The 20,417-nt window shown below is 44.2% G+C and overlaps 1 protein-coding gene across 3 annotated transcripts in view; it reads left to right on the forward strand.

The window, feature by feature from the left end:
• Positions 1-244: 244 nt before the first annotated feature.
• Positions 245-20,417, forward strand: part of LOC125716771 (carboxyl-terminal PDZ ligand of neuronal nitric oxide synthase protein-like) — a 48,244-nt gene continuing 28,071 nt past the window's right edge. For 2 of the 3 annotated variants that reach the window (XM_048989448.1, XM_048989449.1), the window contains exons 1-4: positions 246-657; positions 865-936; positions 16,627-16,719; positions 18,792-18,850. In XM_048989448.1, coding sequence (XP_048845405.1) covers positions 553-657; positions 865-936; positions 16,627-16,719; positions 18,792-18,850 — 329 coding nt within the window. In that variant the 5' untranslated portion in view covers positions 246-552. Of the gene's footprint in view, positions 658-864; positions 937-16,626; positions 16,720-18,791; positions 18,851-20,417 lie in introns of all 3 variants that reach the window. The other variant, XM_048989450.1, reaches the window with a different exon arrangement.

The following is a 20,417-nucleotide window of genomic DNA, read 5'->3' on the forward strand; positions in this document are numbered from 1 at the left end:
TGGTTAAGGTTAGGGCTGGGTAGTTGTTAAAGTTGTTATAGTTGGGATTACGATTTTCCCACAGAAATGAGTGAACCGTCCTTACGGCCCATTGCGCCACTAGGTGACACGCTCAGCCTCCCCAACTACGAAATTGGCATGAATGAGGAAAGTGAAACCCCTCCGCCCTCATTTAGTTCGATGATGTAACTCTGCGCCAATGGGAACGGAGGCGAGCAGCAGAGCGAACCAATCAGAAAGGGCTCCCGACTCATCCCGGTCTCGGTATGTGTGTATCACGCTCATGGCGCTGTTGTGAATCCGAAGGAGCGCAAGAAAATACTACTAGTCAGTCCCGATCGGCTGTGTGTCGGCGCTCCGTTCTACCGGGAAGGTCGTAACACTTCATTGATGACTTTTGATCACTGGGAGTCACTTGCTACCAAGTTGTGCTGTTCAACGAGAATCATTTAACGGCGCCGTTCTTTCAGATGGGTTGAAAGTCCGTGTTCTCGCATGGGGCGTGCGGTCTAGACTGACTTTCCCTGCAGTTTCAACTCTTCCACACTGACCATGCCGGGGAAAACTAAATACAATTTAGTGGACGATGGCCATGATTTGAGGATACCCATGCACAACGAGGAGGCGTTCCAACATGGGGTTAATTTTGAAGCAAAGGTGAGATCAACTTTTATGTATGATAACTGTTTTGTAAATGAGTGCGATTATAGGACGGCCAGTTTGTTAATCACTTTCTCTTTTATACTTGCTCTATTCATTGCGAAACCTAGTCGACTTTCTCGATTGTCTAACTTGAAACATTGTAGCGAAGCCATGTTATTGCTGGAGATTTACGTGTAAATGTATTGATCGTTTTCCTTGCAGTATATCGGCAGCCTAGATGTGGCGCGACCGAGCAGCCGAGTGGAGATCGTCGCTGCTATGCGACGAATACGTGTGAGTTTTAACTTTGCGTTTATGCTCATTTATGAGTTTGTGATTCGGGACCTTAATAATTCTGCAGTCATTTCCAGCTATTAGAAGCATTTTCAGATGTTTGTCACGTTGTTTCACTTTTGAAACGCGTTAGTAATTAGGATCATTTTCCCCCATGTAAACCTTAACACATCTGTTATTTGGAAAATAATGAATCGCGTTGCATTAATAGTAACGGGGGCCTCTGTTATTGCAGTATTGCTATAGTTGATTAGTGGAATTTGAAAGGTGTTGGTATTCAGTAATTCGTAGTGATTGAGGTGTTTTTGATTATTGGCAGTTGTTAGGTTAGATGTGCCACAGATTGGCGTGGCTTAACTTTACCGCAGTTTAAGATACGAGTATTTAGGTATGCATAGAAGACTGAAACACATTACAGTTACACATGTAATTTTCTTGCCTAACAAAAAATGTTGCACTTATCGTTTATTCCTGAAACGTACCTTGAATAATTGTTATTTTGAATAAAATTTGAAGTCAGTTTCAAACTGATGATCCTGCCCGGCCTGTATATTCTCAGTAGATTTACACAGCGCAAATATTTGCTTGCGATAAAGGAGCAGTCTGTTTGCTTGGGTTACGTTTTGTTATACCATGGAAATGGGTCATGTGTTTGACATGGATATACAAGCGTCACTGTTTGACATTTTCTTTTCAGTTGTACAAGTGCTGCTTAGACAAGTACAAGCAAGTATCCTAATTACTTTACTGTGACATTAAACAAAAGACGATTTTGCAGCTGGTAACAAGACAATGTAGGGACCCTGAGTAATTCCAGATATGTTTCTTCTTCACACCTAGAGCCTCGGCTGGATCTACCTCTTCAGGGGCAGAACAGGCAAAGTTGCCTTCTATCTGTAGTTAGAGCCGGCCATGTATATATTTATTTCTTAATGATTTGTTTGGGCCCCTATGTATTCATTGGACTCTAGGCAGGTGCCTTGTTTGTCTGTGTTTGGATCTGGTTCTGGCTACAGCCAATGTGGTAACTCCAATTCCGCTCAACCCTGCATAGGGGATGGATGGATGGATGGATGTTTTTTCTTGGTCTTTACTGGTCATCAATGCCATTGTCCTCTACGCTTTTCCTTCCTTTATGGCTCAGTAGGCCCTTCCTGTAGCTGTAGTCTCAGATCCATCACTTTCAGCCATGTGCTCCCAGCAGGCCTTTCAGGCCTCTCGTTCTAACCTTCTCAGATGCGGCAAGATTTTTTTTGGTTTGCTCTGGTAAGTATAAATTGTGTAAAGGACTGCATAAGGACAGAAATCATTTCTTGCGTTCTGCGCTCACCAAAATAGTTCGCTGGATGTTCTGTTTTGAACCATCAGCCGACTAAATGTATGATGATCACAGTTCCTTATTTATTCGTGCAAAACTGTTGCTGGAATGTGCAAGAGTGGAATCCGGAATCAGCCAGTTCGCGGTGCCTCAGGCGGTGAGGAAGTGGGGCTGGACCTACTCAAGGAGGGCCGAATAAAATTCTCAGAGCAATTATCCATCAATCTGTCCATCTTGTGCATCAGCTTATCTGATGCAGGTTTGCGGCAAACCTGGAGCCTGTCCAAGGCAGCAGAGAGACTACAGGGCCCACACTAAGGTGTTATAGGTAATTACACTAAGGCACTGTGGGTAATTACACTAAGGCACTGTGGGTAATTACACTAAGGCACTGTGGGTCATTTCGAGTCACCAGTTCTCCTAAACAGCATAACAGTGGATGGCAGGAAGAAATCATAGCCCCCCCGGGGGAAACCCCCCCCCAGAGAGAACTTGCGAACTTCACATGAAGGGATTCAAACCCACAACCCTGGGAGCGTGAGGCCACAGTATCAGCCGCTATGCAGTAATCATAAGCTAAAGTTCAACACCAAACAGTCCCTCGCCAGTTTTATTTTAACAGGATATCTCGTTTGTTTAGTTTGGGCCTTGCAGCAGAGCCACCCCCCACCCAGTAGCGCTCTCTGTGGAACGTGGTTTCGCCCACCCCCCCACCCCATCCCGTGGAAGTGCCTTTCCAGTTGGACTATCTGATAAGGCTGCAGCACTGGAGCAGTGCCTGTTTCCTTAGCAGACTTCCTTCCCGTCTGACAACTCCTTCGTTTTATACCTGCGGTCCGCTCGGCTGAACGTCGCAACAGGCCCGTGCCGCAGCCTGACATGCGAGCCGTCGCTGTAGCCGATGGGACGACTGAATCCCACGTCCTGTCTCACCCTGTCCCTCAAATGTACACTCTCTCCTCTGTCTCGACCGGGCTGCCTCTGTGGCAGATTCACTGTCCTCAGATGCGCCCATTTTAAGTCTCTGGCAAATAATAATACGTCTCTCCTGTAATTTAACTTTGAAACCTTTTTCAGCACAGAATCTCTACCGGGATTTTTTATTGTTTTTTTTATTTTTTTTTTAATTAATAGATAAGCCGGAAATTATTCAGGAGTGGGCATTTCACTCTTTAGCCTGACGTCCGTGTCTCATTTAGATAATGTATTTTTTTCTTGGAATTTTCTTTCAGGAATGTCTGTTCTGATTTAGTTCTGACTGAAGATTGACGCGCAAATAAGTGCCGTTTTGCCTTTTGTGAAGGATTACAGTGATGTATGTTATCTGTGGAACGAAGACCGTAATTGTTATCTTGTCTCATGGTTCCAAGTTCATGGATTTAGAACAAGTAGTCGTCAATGTTTTGTCTGTTTTCAAATGCAGAACGACATATTTATGTTCCATGCCATCAAGTTATATGTGAATAAGACGATAAAAAACATGACATAGCAGTAAATGGCATGATTTACGGCAGTTTGTCATTTATGACAGTCGAGCAAGAACCTCAAGCTGCCGGTGATTCATGTCCCAGTGGAATCCCCATCCGTCTCACTTGGGATCGGTTGCTCTGGCTAATGTTAGCCTGCTAACCGTAAACACTTCGCATCTCCTCCAGATCATAAATGGCAGGAACAGACGGCCTACTGGCACGGATGTGTTACCTCTCCGCCGATTGTGTTGGCGGATGCTTGCTGTCAGGATGAATGTGACCAGCAGGGCTATTTGAGGTTGATTTGTTACTGCCGATTTATAGCCACTAGTGAATTACTGCATGTCCTTATAAGTTGACTTCAGTCACTGTTATTGATTCCAAAACTGATACCAATTGTTTGGGAGATTTTCCTTAAATAAATTTAAAGGGACTCCCCACCTAAATACACCTAACTTACACCTAAATAAATAAATAATAATAATAATAATAATAATAATAATAAATGAATTACATTCCAAAAATATGAAAGTATTTATTTTTTGGTAAGAAAACACAAAGTCTGGCGTACCGCAACAATCCCAGAGCACTGTATTGTATAACTGTATACATCTAATATGACATTTATAACAGAGAATTACTCCGTAATATTCTTAGTAATGACTTTTGATTTCGCGCTGTTTGCACCAAATTGCATTTTGCCGTCACACGCTTGTCACAGACAGACTGCCGTCATCCGGCAGCACTGCAGCCTTCTTTACTGGAGCAGATTTATTTATCAGAAACTCTTCACCGTCTCGCCTTAAGGTGAACGATCAAATTCGCAGCGCTGAAATGTTTATTAATAGACCCTCCTAGTGAAATTTTAGCAGAGCATTGTGCGCCAAGTGTACTTCTAACTAGGTTAAAACAATTCCACACTACCGACATTTTTCTGTTTAGTATATGGGTGTGCAAAGCAATATGGGTCACAATTTTGAAGGGAATTATCAGCGGTAAATGTCAGCCCATTTATAGACCGATCGCTGCTGTATCGGTCGACGTTGATAGTCAGCTGATACAGTCGGTGCATCTCAAATCATAACCTAAATAAAACATTAGTTAGAAATGTCTCGATTGACAGTTTCATGTAGCATTATGACAGCCATGGACAGCTGTATACCCCATGCAGTGGCCCCTTTTGCCCAGATGATCGAACCCCTCCCTCCCCGCCTTTTGTGGTTTGCACTGCTCCTTCTAGATCTTCACGCCATACGTGTCTCTGTCTGAGGCTGTAACGGAAGGTTGAAGATGGTGAGGTCGATGGTGGTGATGTGGCAGGTGGCACCTGTTAAGCCAGAATAATCTGGGTAATATAATGGGGTAGAATGGCTAAGACTGGGAGATGAGGGCAGGTGCTAATGTGGGCGAACTGGGGGGGTTTAGCCATCCTGCACAATGTGGCTGTAGGGTACATCTTGCACCCCCCCCCCCCACCCTAAGTGCCTCTGTAGATGTCACATGAGACATCCATTCAAAATTCAAAACACATTCACCAAGCTTCCCCACAAGTCAGCAAATATTACCAAGTGGGAATCACCCCCCCCCCCCCCCCCCCCCGCACTGTGAGACCCCTCCTTCGCCGCTACTCCAATCAGCCTTGACGGGCCAGGTTGCTGACCGGGTCTCTTGCATTAATGACGTTACTTAGTTTCATTATATCTGTGTGTCACAATCAGTGTCTAACCTCTAATTTTAAAAGTCAGCAGTCAGAGCAAATATAAATATTTTAGGGACTGTTGGATTTTAGTTTCCCATAGTTACAGACCTTGCCTTTTATAGCATTTATTGGCACGTTTAATACCATGTTTACGGTTTCAATAACATCTTTTTGTACTACATATGTACACCACCAATTTTCTTGCCAGTAATAAAAATACACATTACAGCATTTTTACAGTACAAATGCAAGTAAGTGATGTTCATCAGTCCAGCTGCTGCGTGTCACATTGATTCAACGCTTCATTAATCTACTGATTTTGGGCCCATTCTCTTCCTATAACCTTTGACCTTTGCATCAATTGCGGCTGCAGTTCAGAATGGTCCTTGGCCACTTTGGCGCGGCCTGGATGCGGTGAGGGCTGAGCTAATGCGCGTCTGTGGTCTCCTGACCTTCAGCGATCGTGAATAAGAGTCGTGCCAAAAGAGACCAGTGAGCAGCTTTTGGGCGGGAGACGGATCCCTGGAGCACGAGGAGCGAACTGTAAACGCAGAGCTTGTCACAGAGTTGACATGAAATACCTCAGTGACGCATATTTCAGCTAATGGACAAGGTGCTTTTAATTCCGCAGTTGTTTTTCAAGCACTGAATTGAGTAATAGATGCGCTTTCCTCCATAGCTCTTGAAGCAGATCTTATTTTATGGCTGATTAATACGAAAGGTCTGCTGCTGACTCGCCAACTCTAGGCAAATGTAAACCCTACCGTGTAGTAAAATGATTCAGACTAAATATCCACGTTGGTAACATTTTAATAAATAAATCTCCTTTTTTTATCTTAGAAAAACTGCCAGGCTTTCTTATCTGTCTGCAGGAAGTTATGTATAGCATTAGCGATAATTAGTTGTCGCATCGATAACATTTGGGTGTCCCTGCAATCTATAAAATAAACATAAACATTAAGAGCGCTGAGATTTCGATACAGTTTTCATTATTAAGATGGATTTGGGGGTACAGCATTTGGCAGGGTCCCCTTTAGGAAAGAGCCCTTTGAAATACCAGCACGTTCTTCTCTCTATGTACGTTGAAGGCCGCAAATAACGTTCATTACAGTCTGTAAATGGCAAGGAATGCATTAAAATGTAACTGCATGATTTCAGCATTCATCTCGGCGCTCACATTACATAAAGAGGTGGCCTTAATTTGATCATCGCACTCGTTTAGAGAGACGTCGGAATGATTAATGTAATTAATCTATCAACACAAATTGGCCATCGCAACACCGATCCATTAAAAACACTGCGGGAGCAACCAACTGGGAAGGGGAATTTCAGGAAAATAACTCGCGGGTGAGTGACCTGTTCATCGGCGCTTGCGCACGCATTTTCGTGGAGGTTTGTGAATGGTTCTTTATTAGCCGCCAGTCCTTCGTCAAGCTAAGCTAAGCTAACCCTCTGATTATTTTCCCTTACGTTTCACGTGTCCATAATCCCTGACAGATTTATTCCTTGATTGATGGAATCACATTAATCGCTGTCTGTCCCCTTAATATGAGTAGTATGTATCTCTTTCCTTCTCTGAACTGTTATGCACAAAAATTGTTCCTACTGACTCCCCCCCCCGGGGGGGAATATTTTAATATTCCTCTCAAGTGTTTGACTGGTGTATGGCGTCTGTCTCCTGATACCGGAATCTCTTCATGCTGTTTTTGTATGCAACGTCATGCAAAGGTGATAAAAGCCAGAAATGTGATTAGCCCCTCCACCCCCCCCCCCCCCCGCCCAATATTTTGCAGTCTGTTTTAATGGCCGATTCCCAGCACAAAACAAACCTGTTGATGCTCTAACTACATTTCAGGCTCCTCACAATGGCGGCAGCAGCCCGAGGGGTTAATTGGCGGTATCCTGTTACCTGGGAAGACTTGACATGTGGCGTGATATTAAAATTGCACAAGGATCTTTTAATAGGACACCTGACTAAGTTTGGTGTGACAGAATATAGCAGCAGAATGGAATGAAATCCACATCCGCTTGTACTGTGTTCTAAAAACAGAGTGTTTAACAGGGAATCTGCCCCGGGAAGGGCTGATTGAGAAAGGAAGTTAGAGTGAAATTACCCAAGAAGGGCACTTGGGTGGCAGGCTCCGTGTGGCACGACTCAATTACATCTTTCTGCATTCCTATAGAAATGCATTAGTGACACTAAGCTAGGAGAGAACACGCTCACTGCTAATGTGCTGACAGTTTTATGAGTATCGTATAGAATAAACAAGTATGGACATGAGTCCCGGTCACAGCATCAGAGCTGATCCTATTTTTCAGATCCGTGGAGGAGCATCTCCTCTCCTGGGCCGATCTGCGCGTTTTAGCCTGTAGGCGATGTGGTGGTTCTGTGCTTGGCGCTACCCTCTGACATCTCCAGGGATGGGGAACCGCTTCCCAGGCTCTATGTGTGAGAAGTTCCCATGTCCTCCTTACTGTTCTATAGGTTTCCTACCAGACACTCCGGATTCTGCCTACAGGCCAAAGACATGCCACTAAGAGAATTAGCGTGTAAATGACCAGTGGTGTGTGAGGTTGTGTCTGTGCCTTATTAGCACCCCGTTCGTGATGCCCCCTGCCGTCCGGTTCCTCGGATGGGCTCCTGGTTTACTGTGGACCATCTGAGGGTCTCCAGGTGCCGGGTTGAGAAACATCAGGTTGTGTAGAGCGGCTGGATGTATTTGCCTGCGAAGCCTCTTAAACAAAGCTCACTCACTTTTTCCTACAAGGTGCCAGGCACTAACTGATTTGTTTTTTATCTCCCATAATAGTTTACAGTAGTAATTACTTCCTTTAATATACCAGTGAATTATCTACAGAACAGATGTTGCCTTTGGTTTAGTTCCAGCTGGATTTTATGTTTAGTAACAAACGGATGCACCTTTAAAATAGTTTTTCCTTTTAATTGCACAAATGCAGGATGGTTAACAATTCAAAAGCCATCGACGCACATAGTTTTCCAGTCCCTAAAGGAATAAATAGCTAAACATTCTAAAAGTGTTTGACATAAGTTTGATCGGGAACTTGATGCCTTCCTAACGACAAAATAATCGGGAGAAATGCTGTGAATTGAGAGAAGTCTGCCTGAACGAAGGAATTCCTTTGCCAACTGATAAGCAAAAATACATAAATTTTGAAATTGTTGTTACAAAGCTAGTATATATAACAGATTAGGTGATTTTCACGAGGCTAGTGTAGTTGGAGCCTTCCCTGAACGCGGAAAGTCTTCTCTAAGATTTGTCCGTCATCGTCATTGCTGGTGTGGTGCAGGTTTTGGAGAAAGCAGCCAAAATGCAGCAGCCTGAAGTAATGAACTGTGTGACCCCGTCTATGGTGCCCCCCCCCCGCCACCCTCCGATGTGACTCCCGCCATCACTGACTGTCGCCGGTTCCACGCCCGCATAAGAATCTATCTGAACGCTTGGTTCCTCCCTCTGCAAGAGTGATGACTCAATCCTCTTTGATGACAGTGTTCTTTCGGCCCCCACGGTTGCGTCCGTGAGCGTGACTGCTCACGGCTTCCATTAGAATGGCGGGGGGGGGGGGAATAGGACTTACAGCAGTGTACACCCCCAATGGTATGCCTCTGCGCCAAAAACACCCTGGGCTTGACTGTGAAAAGGGATAATTCACTGCCAAACAGGTCATTTGCAGTTTCCCTTTCAAAATAATTGGATTATTGTGTTAGTCGGTTGTTGTTGCTCTTGTACGGTGGCTTTGTCGCCATTGAGCTTTCATTTAAATTAGTTCAATTGCATCTAAAATGTAAGCTGGGAATTGATGCCTTATTCAAAGCAATTAAAAGCATTACACCATAAGGCTTAACGTGGTCATTAAAGACTTGTGCTAATATATTTTCTCTAAAGCAGAGAGGTTCATCACTCAGCTACCTAATAGCCCCCGAGGATTTCGCCTCGATTAATGGGTTTTCAGAGTGTTGGGATTTAACTGGGCGGTTTCTACCTCGGTCCTTCCAACCAGCTCTATGGGCAGTGTGGTGCAGTCCTGCTATAGAAGCCTCTACAATTTTGGAAGATAAATTATGGACCTCAAACTGCCATATGTCATCATCCCTCAGTTTGCAATGAGACAGAATCATGGTTCTTTTGTGGTGCGATACTTAAATAATGCAGATCCCAGTGTTCATAAGAGCTGATCGCAGATGCGGTGTCTTTGAATTTGAATTATGCACGTTCGATATATAAATATGCTTTACAAGCCAACATTTATGTAATGAGATGAGACGTATTTGCTTCTCGGTGTGTGATCTCTGCTCGCCATGTCTGTCTAGACAGCCCAGTGATTTTTGTGATCTTTATCCAAAACATGTTTCCTCGGGGTCTGCCGTTATGCAACGATCCACCGTCATTGTAGGGCCACTCACTTGTGCTTTCATCAGTGACTTAAGGGTGCAGTCATGTCAGAACTGTTCGGATTTGAACTTCACTGCAAATCAGCCTGGAAACATGGTTTCCTGGTAATTGCAGTGTACTTTACACCTAGAAGAGAAACATGGACTGTTAATTAATCTCATCTTAGACACTTTACAAAATATTAACACCAAAAACTAGCACCATGATGAATATTGAGAACATTCTGGTTTTCGTAATCCTCTCAGTGGTCACTTCACTAGGGGCCCTTGAATATGTAAAATTTTACATGACATTTCACAGGGGGGGGGGTCGCAAGGTGATTTTGTTGACAAAGAGCCTAGAATTTTTTACTGCACCCCTAAATCTGAATATTGCAAAGCATTTATACCTTTAACTACATTGATGAAAACAATGACTCATATCTGTCTCTTACAAAGCTCCTCGATGTGTGTTTTCTACTTAGGTAGGTTTCGGTAAGTTCTCTCATAATCTCAGTTAGACAACGTCGACACGCCTACTTAGGATACATTACCTGAGCTCACGTCAAAGAGATATTATCTTCTTGAAGAATGGAATTCTAGAAGGGTGTAATTTCATGGATATATAGAGACATAAAAATCACCTAACTGCCTTGGTTCGTGGTTTTCTTTAACTGCGCTACTTTTCCAACCTCTTTTATGAGATGAGGTTTTTGTAATTCTTAACTGTTACTCATTCCTGTCTTTGAACTGGCTATTTACAACGGCTCTGTGCTGTTGTACCACATCATTTCAATAACTTAGTCGTGCCGCCTTCTGTTCTGCCAGGAATAACAAATAAGTTAAAAGATGCTGTCCAGTCATTTTCTGTAATGAATGGTGGATGGAACTTGCGGATGGAGCGGTGAGACTTAGCTAATGAACGGGCAACTGCAAAATCTTGAAGGAAATCTCCAATTTCCAGTGGGTCAAAGGGGCTGAGAATAGGATGGCCCTGTTGTTGACCTTCCTGCAAATGTTGGCACCTCTGCTTTTCGCACATTTTATTTGAAATAGCGTTTTTTTTTCCTCTCTCCCCAAATAGCATTTTATCTGCGCAGCTATAAGAGTGAGTGAGGTGGACTTTTTTTCCCCTCCCTTTTCCTTGCAATAACACTAATATTGTGGTCAAGATGAATGGCAGCTTTATAAATCGCTTGTGCACAGCAAACTGAGAGAGAGAACTAGGAGAAGATGGAGAAGATGAATTCAGGCTTTTCCCCCCCTTGCCGTTTTCTTATTAGATGGGAATCTTGAGTCACTAAACAAATGTAATGTTATGTTAAGGAGCTTTTCTAAGTGCACACACTGCTCAAAATTGCAACACAGGTGTGTTTTAAAGAGTAGAGATGGGGTATGCAATGATGGGGAAAATATTTTATCTCTGTGACATTTTATTTTTTCATGGTGTTTTTAGAACAAATGATATAGAAACAAACAAACACAAATAAATAAATATTAAGGTGACGCAGTGGTTAGCACTGTTGCCTCACACCTCTGGGACCTGGGTTCGAGTCTCCGCCTGGGTCACATGTGTGTGGAGTTTGCATGTTCTCCCCATGTCGTCGTACTCCGGTTTCCCCCCACAGTCCAAAAACATGCTGAGGCTAATTGGACTTGCTAAATTGCCCGTAGGTGTGCATGTGTGACTGAATGGTGTGAGAATGTGCCCTTGGGTTTGTACCCCATCCTGGGTTGTTCCTTGCCTCGTTCCCGAAGTCTCCAGGACAGCTTTTGGACCCTAACCCCAACCCCAGAAGATGGATGGATAGTATTTATTATTATTATATTATTACTATTATTATTATCATTATTATTAATGATGATAATGGTGATAATAATAATGAAAACCCAGAGGATTCTGACTACAGCAGTAAGTAGTCAGTAATCTGACGAGGTTTGTCAGTCGGGTAACGAAGCAGGGTCTGTAATTGCAGCGTCGCATTTCGGTGCTTTTGATTACGGACCCAACCGAAACGGTGAGTGGGCTTCAAAGTGATGTCAGGTCCGTCAGATCTTCCTCTCACGTCGCGCTGATTGTGGCGACGTTGTAAGGTTCCGAATGCTCCTGTCAAGGTCTGCCTTTCACAAAGGAAACGGTGCTGCAGATTGTTATAAATCTAAAACAATGGCGCGAGTGTCAGAAAGCAGGAGGCTGTTTGGACGGGAAGGCCGCGGGCCTGGTGGGGGAGAGGTGTCGTGCATACGGCAGATGTCATTAGGTTGGATAATTATCGACAGTGCTGTGGTGAGAATGTGGTCTTTGGACAGTTATGGGAGGCCAGTCATTCCCGAGCCGAAACCACGGCCCTGGGGTCCAGATCACTCCTGGACTACAGAACCTGCATACCGCTGTCCTGACAGCCCAACACAAGACCGCATTCCTGAGGGTGCGTTAAACCGCTGGCTCCTCCCCCTCTAACCTCTTCATAGCACCCCCCCCCCCCTAAAGAAGTGATCAGCATGGTGAAACCTGCTGCCCATCCAGTGTGGAAAACAAGGGTACAGCTCTGGTAAACCTTTGTTCCCCCCACCCCCCCCTGCCTTGTGCCCATAGCGTCCGGTACAGATACAAAAGGATGGATGGATGGATGGATGGATGGATGATCCAATATCACTCTCTCTCTTATATACGTATATGCAGAAGATATCTAGAAGTTTGCTTTGCACTATTAAGGTTCTGTATTTATTCTTAATTGCAGAAAGTCCCTTAGCTGTTGTGAGATGTTAGCCCATGTGACCTATAATGAAGATGTAGAGTGTAAATAACATATAGTGGAATTGCAGTTTGCTTTGGCCAGATGACATACCGAATTGCATATAACTTTAGGTCTGTGATTCTCACAAAAAAAACTTTTCTTGAGGCAACTCTGAGTAACCATAAGACCTCAGGTCTGTCGGAACAAAGAAGATGAGGTGGGACCTTCTGAAAGATGCTGTTATTACTGTTCCTCTTATCCAGCGACACGTTGTATTCCCCAGTGTGACTGAAGGGGGGACCCTTGAACACTTTTTATTCCAGAAATATCGCTCTTTCACAAAATGAAGTTTCACGCTTTAATCTTTTAAATTAAGTGTATTGCGCAGCCTACTTATCATGCAAAGTCTTTGCATGTCTGTTTCATTCAAATAGTTTTAATTCTGAATATTCCTAAACTAGAGTTTTTATAAACCATGGTCAACTGTGAAAGACTCTTCTACAATGGTGTTGATTTGTATTCACGCCCTTTAAACAGTGCTGTATTATTGTGATCAATGTTGCTGAGGGAAGACAGTCCTCAGGTCGCTATGGAAACACTTCTCTTTGAAAAGAACCGAGTCGTGTTTCAGGATACCTACTATAGACTTGTTTTTTGGTTTTACACCTCTGTTGGGGTCTTGGCAATTTTCTGCATTTGCATGCAAGCGCATCACAAGGCAAGAAAGTTAAATAAGAAAACATACATTAGCTAGGCTGCATGTATCACTGATAAACAAAGACACTCGTGTGTTTCATCCTTGGAATATGTTCAGCTGCTACTATGTCATTTTTGTGTCTGTGTGTTTTTGGCAACTTTGCATTGAAGTATGTTGGCTTCAGACTTGTGCATATTAGCTGGATAGCTTGGGCTCATACTTGTCATTTCTAGCCGAAAGCAACAGCAACTTCTGCAACTTCATACAGCATCTTGATGTCCACGATCATGTACTTTACTGAAATATTACAGCAGTGGTCCTCGTTGGGACGTGAATCAGCAGTTTTCCGTTTAATTCTCTGTCTCTGATGGCCGTACAGCCTGCTTCCCGACTTTCTTTGGCTGGTTTCTCGGTACGGCGTCGTCTTCAGTTTGTTTTCGCCGGAGATTTTTGTAAGAGGGGTTGAGGACGAGGTGTTTCTTTGTGTGTGAATTCTTGACTTGGGTGATGAATTAGGGCATTTTCTGCCTGCTCGGCGTAGAGTTCACCCGGAGCACGCAAACACCCTAATCTATTTTGCATTTTTTGTACTAGCGGGTTTTGTATACTCTTTTTTTCCTCTCTCGATTTTTTTTCGTTAATGTACGTGGCCGTTCCCTTGGATGAGTAGATTGCATTTGTCCAGTGTAACTCTGTGTAGTGCACTTCAGGTAGGTGTGTGTGTGTGTGTGTGTGTGTGTGTGTCTCCATGGAAATGAATGGTCAAACTAGGTCCACCCCATTTCACACTATATCCATTAACATGGGTCAAAACCTGTATTGTGACACAGTTCCCAGGAGGCAAGTCAGAGAGCCCAGCTAATATCAATATTGTAGTGAAAGTCTTAACAGCTGTAGTGGGTGGAAATCCATTAACTTGCCTCTACGATAACATGCCGTTACCGTGTTCAGACCATGTAATTAACTGTAGGAGATGAGCCAGGGCTGCGTTCTTTTCATAACATTATTTCTGTAATTTTCTTTGCTGTAACGGACCTGCCATGTTTAAAACGGCTGCTGTGGGTTTTGAGGAAAATACTCTCAGCCTTCTGTCCATCCATTTTCTCACAGTTGGTGCTGGTAGGAGCCATGGTGGAAAACGAGTTATCAGATCACAAGAACTTTCCTCTTCCCAACCATGGATTTTAGCCACTCCTGGGAAACTCAAGACTTTCCCCCCTGACAGAGCTGACGGGTTGTATTCAGTAGCAGGTATAACCTGAAGGTCAGGTCTTGCTCATTCAACGAGCGCGTGTGTGCTGTGTTGTTTGCCCTAACCGAGTTTGTGCAGCCCCGCACTGTGCACAATAACTTGCAAGGAAAATAAAATCGGATAGCCTACAGGATGCCGTAGAACAGAAGATATATATACTGTGGTTTATCGAAAATTGTCTTTCTCTGATTAGTTTGCAAGCCAGTTTACGTTGGCGAAATTGAAAAACATTCATGGACTGATCTCATCTTATAAAGGAAACTGTTCAGCGTATAAAGCAAAACACTAGCCCTATAGCTGCCACAAGTACTAGGTAATATTACGGGGTAGCTAAATTATCGCAATTTCCTGTTTTTGTTTGCCCAAAAAATAGCCGCGTGTTTATAGCCGAGCTTTTATCCTTGCTTACGGAACGTGTACTTCAGGCTGTACTTCAGACTCCAGCGTCAGCGGGGAAAGACTTTCTTTAAACTGCCGTGAAGTTGGCTCGTGTCAGCTGGTGTTTGAAGGTGTCTTGCGGAACGAGTTTTCCCTCATTCAAAGGGGAGTTTTGATGTTCCGCCGCAGTTTGTTACATGTTCTTTTCCTAGGAAGTGTAGAAATCTTATTTAGTTTTTGTTTTGTTTGTTTTTGTTTGTTTTTTTGTTTTTTGTTTGTTTGTTTTTGTTTGCTGCAGAAACAAGGCCTGGCTTTTTATAACACAAAATTCACAGTGTGTTTTCCATAAAATTATCACTGATCTAGGTAACCAGAATTCGATTAAAAACGGTGCTGGCACACGCTGCAAAAAATGTTAACTTTTAATTAATGGCGGACAGATCTAGGCCAGAAATCCATGAACCCGCAACGTGCAAAGAATAGTATGAAATTGCATAATGTGCATCATAAGTATAAGTCAGGAAATCAAACCGGACACTGTGGCCTGAACTCACCATTTTTAATTCAAATTAATTTATTTATTCTTTAATGATCCTTCATTAAAGTCTTGGTATGAATTCATTAAGGACTTGTGGGTACAGTCCCTTCTTTAACCTTTTCAATTAAACCTCGTCTCGTGTCTCAGAGGACTGTGAGTCGCAGGCTTGCCTTTGTCCCAGGCTGAGTTTCAAAGGGGACCTGCTGGTTTCCAGACCTTCCACCACCTCTGGGCCTGTGTCTCTTTTGGGAGATTCTCCAGCAACGTGCAGGCAAAACCCCTGCTGGTACGCCACTGCAGCAGATCGCATGTTTCCAAAGGCATCCAATTAGGATCAGCCCAAACAGGAAGTAATTATCACCGCCAGGAGTGGGAGGAAGAAAGGAAATCCAGAGCGGAGTCGTCTTGAGGGTTCGGATTTATTCAAAGTACGGGGAACTTCAGGGTGAAGCAAGCAGGGGTGGGTGGTGCTCGCGTATGGGGGGGGGGGGGGGCTATGAATTAAACATCTGATCATTGGTTGTGGGAAAAAAACATGTTTATTTTAGAGTTTTCTTTAGATGATGTACTGTTTTCGGCTTCCAGCAAAGCCGTGCTGTACTGTAAAAAACACAGAATTAATCGGCCATTCTTTGACGGCTGGTAGCTATCTTTTGTTTGCTCAGTGAGGGAAGCGACCACTTTGTTGTGGGCATCTTCCCTCGCTACCAAAGACTATTTTTCTCCCTCCGCAGAGCCCGGTTTGTTTGTACCTTTATCCCGCCTTGTATTCGCCTGCGCCTAGCAGTCACTTTGCAATAATAAGGCTCTCTTGTGTACGTGTGTGTTCTGTACTATGTTACTCTTGTCCTCTTGAAGCAAAACAACCGAATCATAGTTCTATATTCCTCTGAGTTTTGTCTGCTAATTTAATATTTCTATCACTACAGAAAGGACAGTCAGGTTCTTGGTTCCAGGACGTTGGAGTGTGATCTGGGTACTCTCCCAAGAGCCAACTGCCAGTCCATTCATTGTCCGTTTTTTGTCTGTCTACAAGGGTTGTTAATTTTGGTTTTGTTTTAACCTTTTACTGCCTACTCTCCCAATCCTCGGTTATTTCTCTCTCCCTGTGTCACGTGACCTTGCCTCCCATCACATTCCGAGCGTGTCTTCTGCTGGCCTCCCCCCGTATTCCTTCTGATGCAGATTCCTTCTCGTGCTCCCCCCTTTAGTATGAATTCAAAGTGAAGAACATCAAGAAGAGGAAGGTCAACCTCATTGTCTCAGTGGACGGAGTCAAGGTCGTCTTGAGGAAGAAGAAGAAGGTGAGTTCCTTGTTATGGACACCCTTGCATCTAAGGCCACTTCTGGAGGACTCAGCTTTGCAGTTCACCATAGCTTATATTAGGGTGATCACTGATCCATGTCAGGGGGGACACTGTGAGCTAGGGCAGGGTTCACAAACTACCATTTCAATTTAAAAAGACCTGGATTTCGCTTAAGCACTGACTTCTTGCTGTGTGCTGATTGGTCAGTCTCCTATAATCATGCATTTGTCACTGATGTTAATGTGAAACAGCTGGATGAGTCTTTCAATCAAGGAAGCAAACCAGTCAAAGCACAACAGGAACTGAAGCATTTAGCTGAGCACAGGGGCCTTTCAGCTTTAAAGTAGTTTTTAAATCCTGAAGTTGCTCAACATGTCCCTGCTTGGTCATAGGCGGTTGCTCTAGGCCAGTGTTTCCCAACCTTTTTTGAATTGTGTACCCCCTGAGAGATTTTCTCATACCACAAGTACCCCCTTTGTCAAATGTGTTGATGATTCAATAAAAGTAGAACGTACAACTGATTATCAAATTTAAAACATTTTATTAAATCTCCATAACTTGAACATTTAATTCATTAAGCAACACATCCCAGATAGATTTTCTTTCTATACCAGGGCACAGCTAATGGAATGGCTGATAATATTTACCCATCATCAGGGAAATTAAATATAAATTTTTTTTCCACGTACCCCCTGTAATGTGCTCGCGTACCACTAGGGGTACGCGTACCCCCGGTTGGGAATCACTGCTCTAGGCTAGAATCTAGAAGTGATTCTCAGAGATTCCCAGGACTCAAACCTATACGCTTATGGTTATAAGTCCTCCTGCGCCTGAGGAACTGAGATGCTTATCTGCAATGGCTGAAGTTCTGTAGGTCTGTTGGCTGATATGAAGGCACAGCATGCGACGCTACCCTCTTCTGGGAAAACGTTTCTTTATCTCATTATCAGTGTCCGTGACAAGAACAGCCCAATTAGGAAAAACCTCTAATTGCGCCCAATTAAAGGCACATTCTTAGCTGTGTATTTCAGTTTCCTCTTTCCGTTTAATATATATCAGTATTCAGAAATATTTCGAAATTCAGTTTTATTATGGGAAAATGGAGGACTTCATGTAAGGGTTGGTGATTGTGGTTTGCAGCAGATGAACATAATTCCCTTTGAAATAAACAGCCCGGCCTTCACATAATCAGCTGCGCCTCTATGAGAACCACAGAGAACACTGAAAGCTCCGGAGGGACCACCTGACTCGAGTGGATCCCCAGCTCGGTCAGCGGGAGCACGTTTCCCGCCACGCGGCTCCGTCCAGTCATTTCCACGGGCGACCGTGGCCCCTGCCGTGTAGCTCCTCTCCAATTTACTCAACATGGAAGAATTAAGCAGATCAGCACCCAGATATTATTTGCATAAGCGTGCTGTAATTAAGGAGCCTGAATGGGAATCATTTCTCATCTGAGATTATTAGTACTGAGACCTCCAGTAGGGGGGCGGGGGTCCAGTTATCTCTTGCTTAAATCACCAGATGGGGCCTGGTCGTCATTCCCCAAAAAGCAGTGGTTGCAGTGATGGCCAGTGTGTGGAAGTGACATACTGGTGCGCTGAGGCTTCAGAAAACCAGTCGACCTTGCACTTTAGGTTCTCGGAGATCCCTCCATCCTCCATAACTGCTTATCCAGTGTCACGGTGAACCTGGGGTCTGTCTGAGAGAGCACAGGACGCGGGGGGGGGGGGCACGCTGAATGGGATGCCAGTGTCCAGGACTTGTCACATCACGTTGCAGTTATTTATAAACACATCCACATTGATAACTTTTGTGTTATTAACCAGCAGTGCTTCTAGAAGCTGTTTCAATAAATTACATTGAGAGCTAAAAGGGCAAATGTGTTCATATGGCTCATTTTTTATTTAATGAATGAGCTGTTGTAGTAACTTTAATCTTCCCATCTGCTGGTAGTAAGATTAACACCACACTACCGAATCTGAATATGGGTGTTTGACAGCGTGTCACCTGTTCTTGTCTCTGTTACTCTGAGCAGATTTGTCACCAAATCACACACTCTGTCCCTGCAGAAAAAAGAGTGGACATGGGACGAAAGCAAGATAATGGTGATGCACGACCCCATCTACAGGTAAGGAGGGGGCGGTAGCTGTACGCACCCCCCCAGCCCTGTTTTGGGGGCATTCTGGCACCCCATGACGACAACATATTTTCTTTAATTCGACGCTTTCAGCCTCTGGATTCCTAATGTGTCACGGTCTTTAGATCAGGGGTTTGCAGTAGTTTTTTTGAACCAGGGACCACAGCTATGAACCATTTTTCATGAGTACAGGATCACAAATGGAGAAACCTTTTATTTGCGTGGACCCCCCCAGGTGGGTCACAGACCTGATGTTGAAACGCGTCGCTTCTTGGCCTGTCCCTGGGGCATTGTAAGGGTTATTTTTTGGGGGGCTTTACCCTCATATAATGTTCATTACCCCCCTCCCCATAATAACTGATTAGTTTACATACTGTGTTCTCATTCATTTTTGTTAAAATCAGGCTCCCCTAGCAGAGACTTGCACCCCCCACCCATTGCTTCTGGCCAGCAGCATTAGATTCAGTAGATTATTATACTAATTGTGAATAAAGTCAATGTGTGTAACTATGTGATTGTAACCATCCTCTCGCACGAGTGATTAAAATGAACACTTTAATCCCAGCTGTGTGCTTGTGCCACCTTGCTGTCCTGCGTGTTTCTCCGCAAGCTTCCTCCCATCGCCACACGGCCAACAAGCTTAGAGGCGTCTCGCAGCACCTGTGGATTTTGACGCCCTCATCTCCGTAACCTAGAGGGAACCTGCGGCACGTCTTTTTGCCGCCAAGCCTCTTTCTCAGCCGCCCGTCACGCATTGGACCTCTTGGGAAATGAGTTTTCTGAAGCCTGATTTGGCTTGACGGGCCACGGGCCACGTGACCTTCTGCTGTGAAGCCGCGGAGATGGTGTCCGTGAGCGGGAGCGGCTCCGCCTGCCGCGGGAGGCTCTGCATCGGCTATCCGCGTGCATCTCTGCGTTCCGTCACCTGTCAGGATGATGGATTGAAGGCCCTCTACGGGGGGGGGGGGGGAGTGGTTCTTGTGGGACCACCCAGGGTGTTTCTTAGTGGGACGGATGGGCAGGAGGGACAAAAGATCAATGACGTGTGACACTCGTTTTATTTTAAACTGGCATTTTTTATTAATTCTCAATACTTTTTATATATTAACAGTAATATTAGCCAGTCTTTCTTTCCAAAGGCTCGATTTGTAAGATATGTAAAAATATACAGCCCAGGCTAATTTATTGTCCCCTTACAGTTTAGGCACTTAATGCATTACAAGCATGCATTATTTAATAAAGGCTAATGGTATTACTTCTATACATTCTTATTAGACCTCTGGGATTCATCCAGAGAAGGTAGCTTCTGACTGCAGCTCCAGTCCCAGAAGAGTGAACTCGGCCCCGTGTTTCCATCCCTCTTTAAAGTGCTAATGATATCTGTCCATCTAAATTGGTTTAATTAACAATTGGGCCGACCAGGAACTGTGCTTCTGTTGCATGAAAACTGTGCCCCAAGAGCAGCGTTCCCCAATCCGGGTCCCGGAGGGAGATAACGCGCGACACAGTTTGCAGAATTCCCTGCTCAAACAGATCTAACTAATTGCCAGGTTTTGTA

This window comes from Brienomyrus brachyistius, chromosome 21, assembly GCF_023856365.1.
Source record: "Brienomyrus brachyistius isolate T26 chromosome 21, BBRACH_0.4, whole genome shotgun sequence".
NCBI lineage: Eukaryota > Metazoa > Chordata > Actinopteri > Osteoglossiformes > Mormyridae > Brienomyrus > Brienomyrus brachyistius.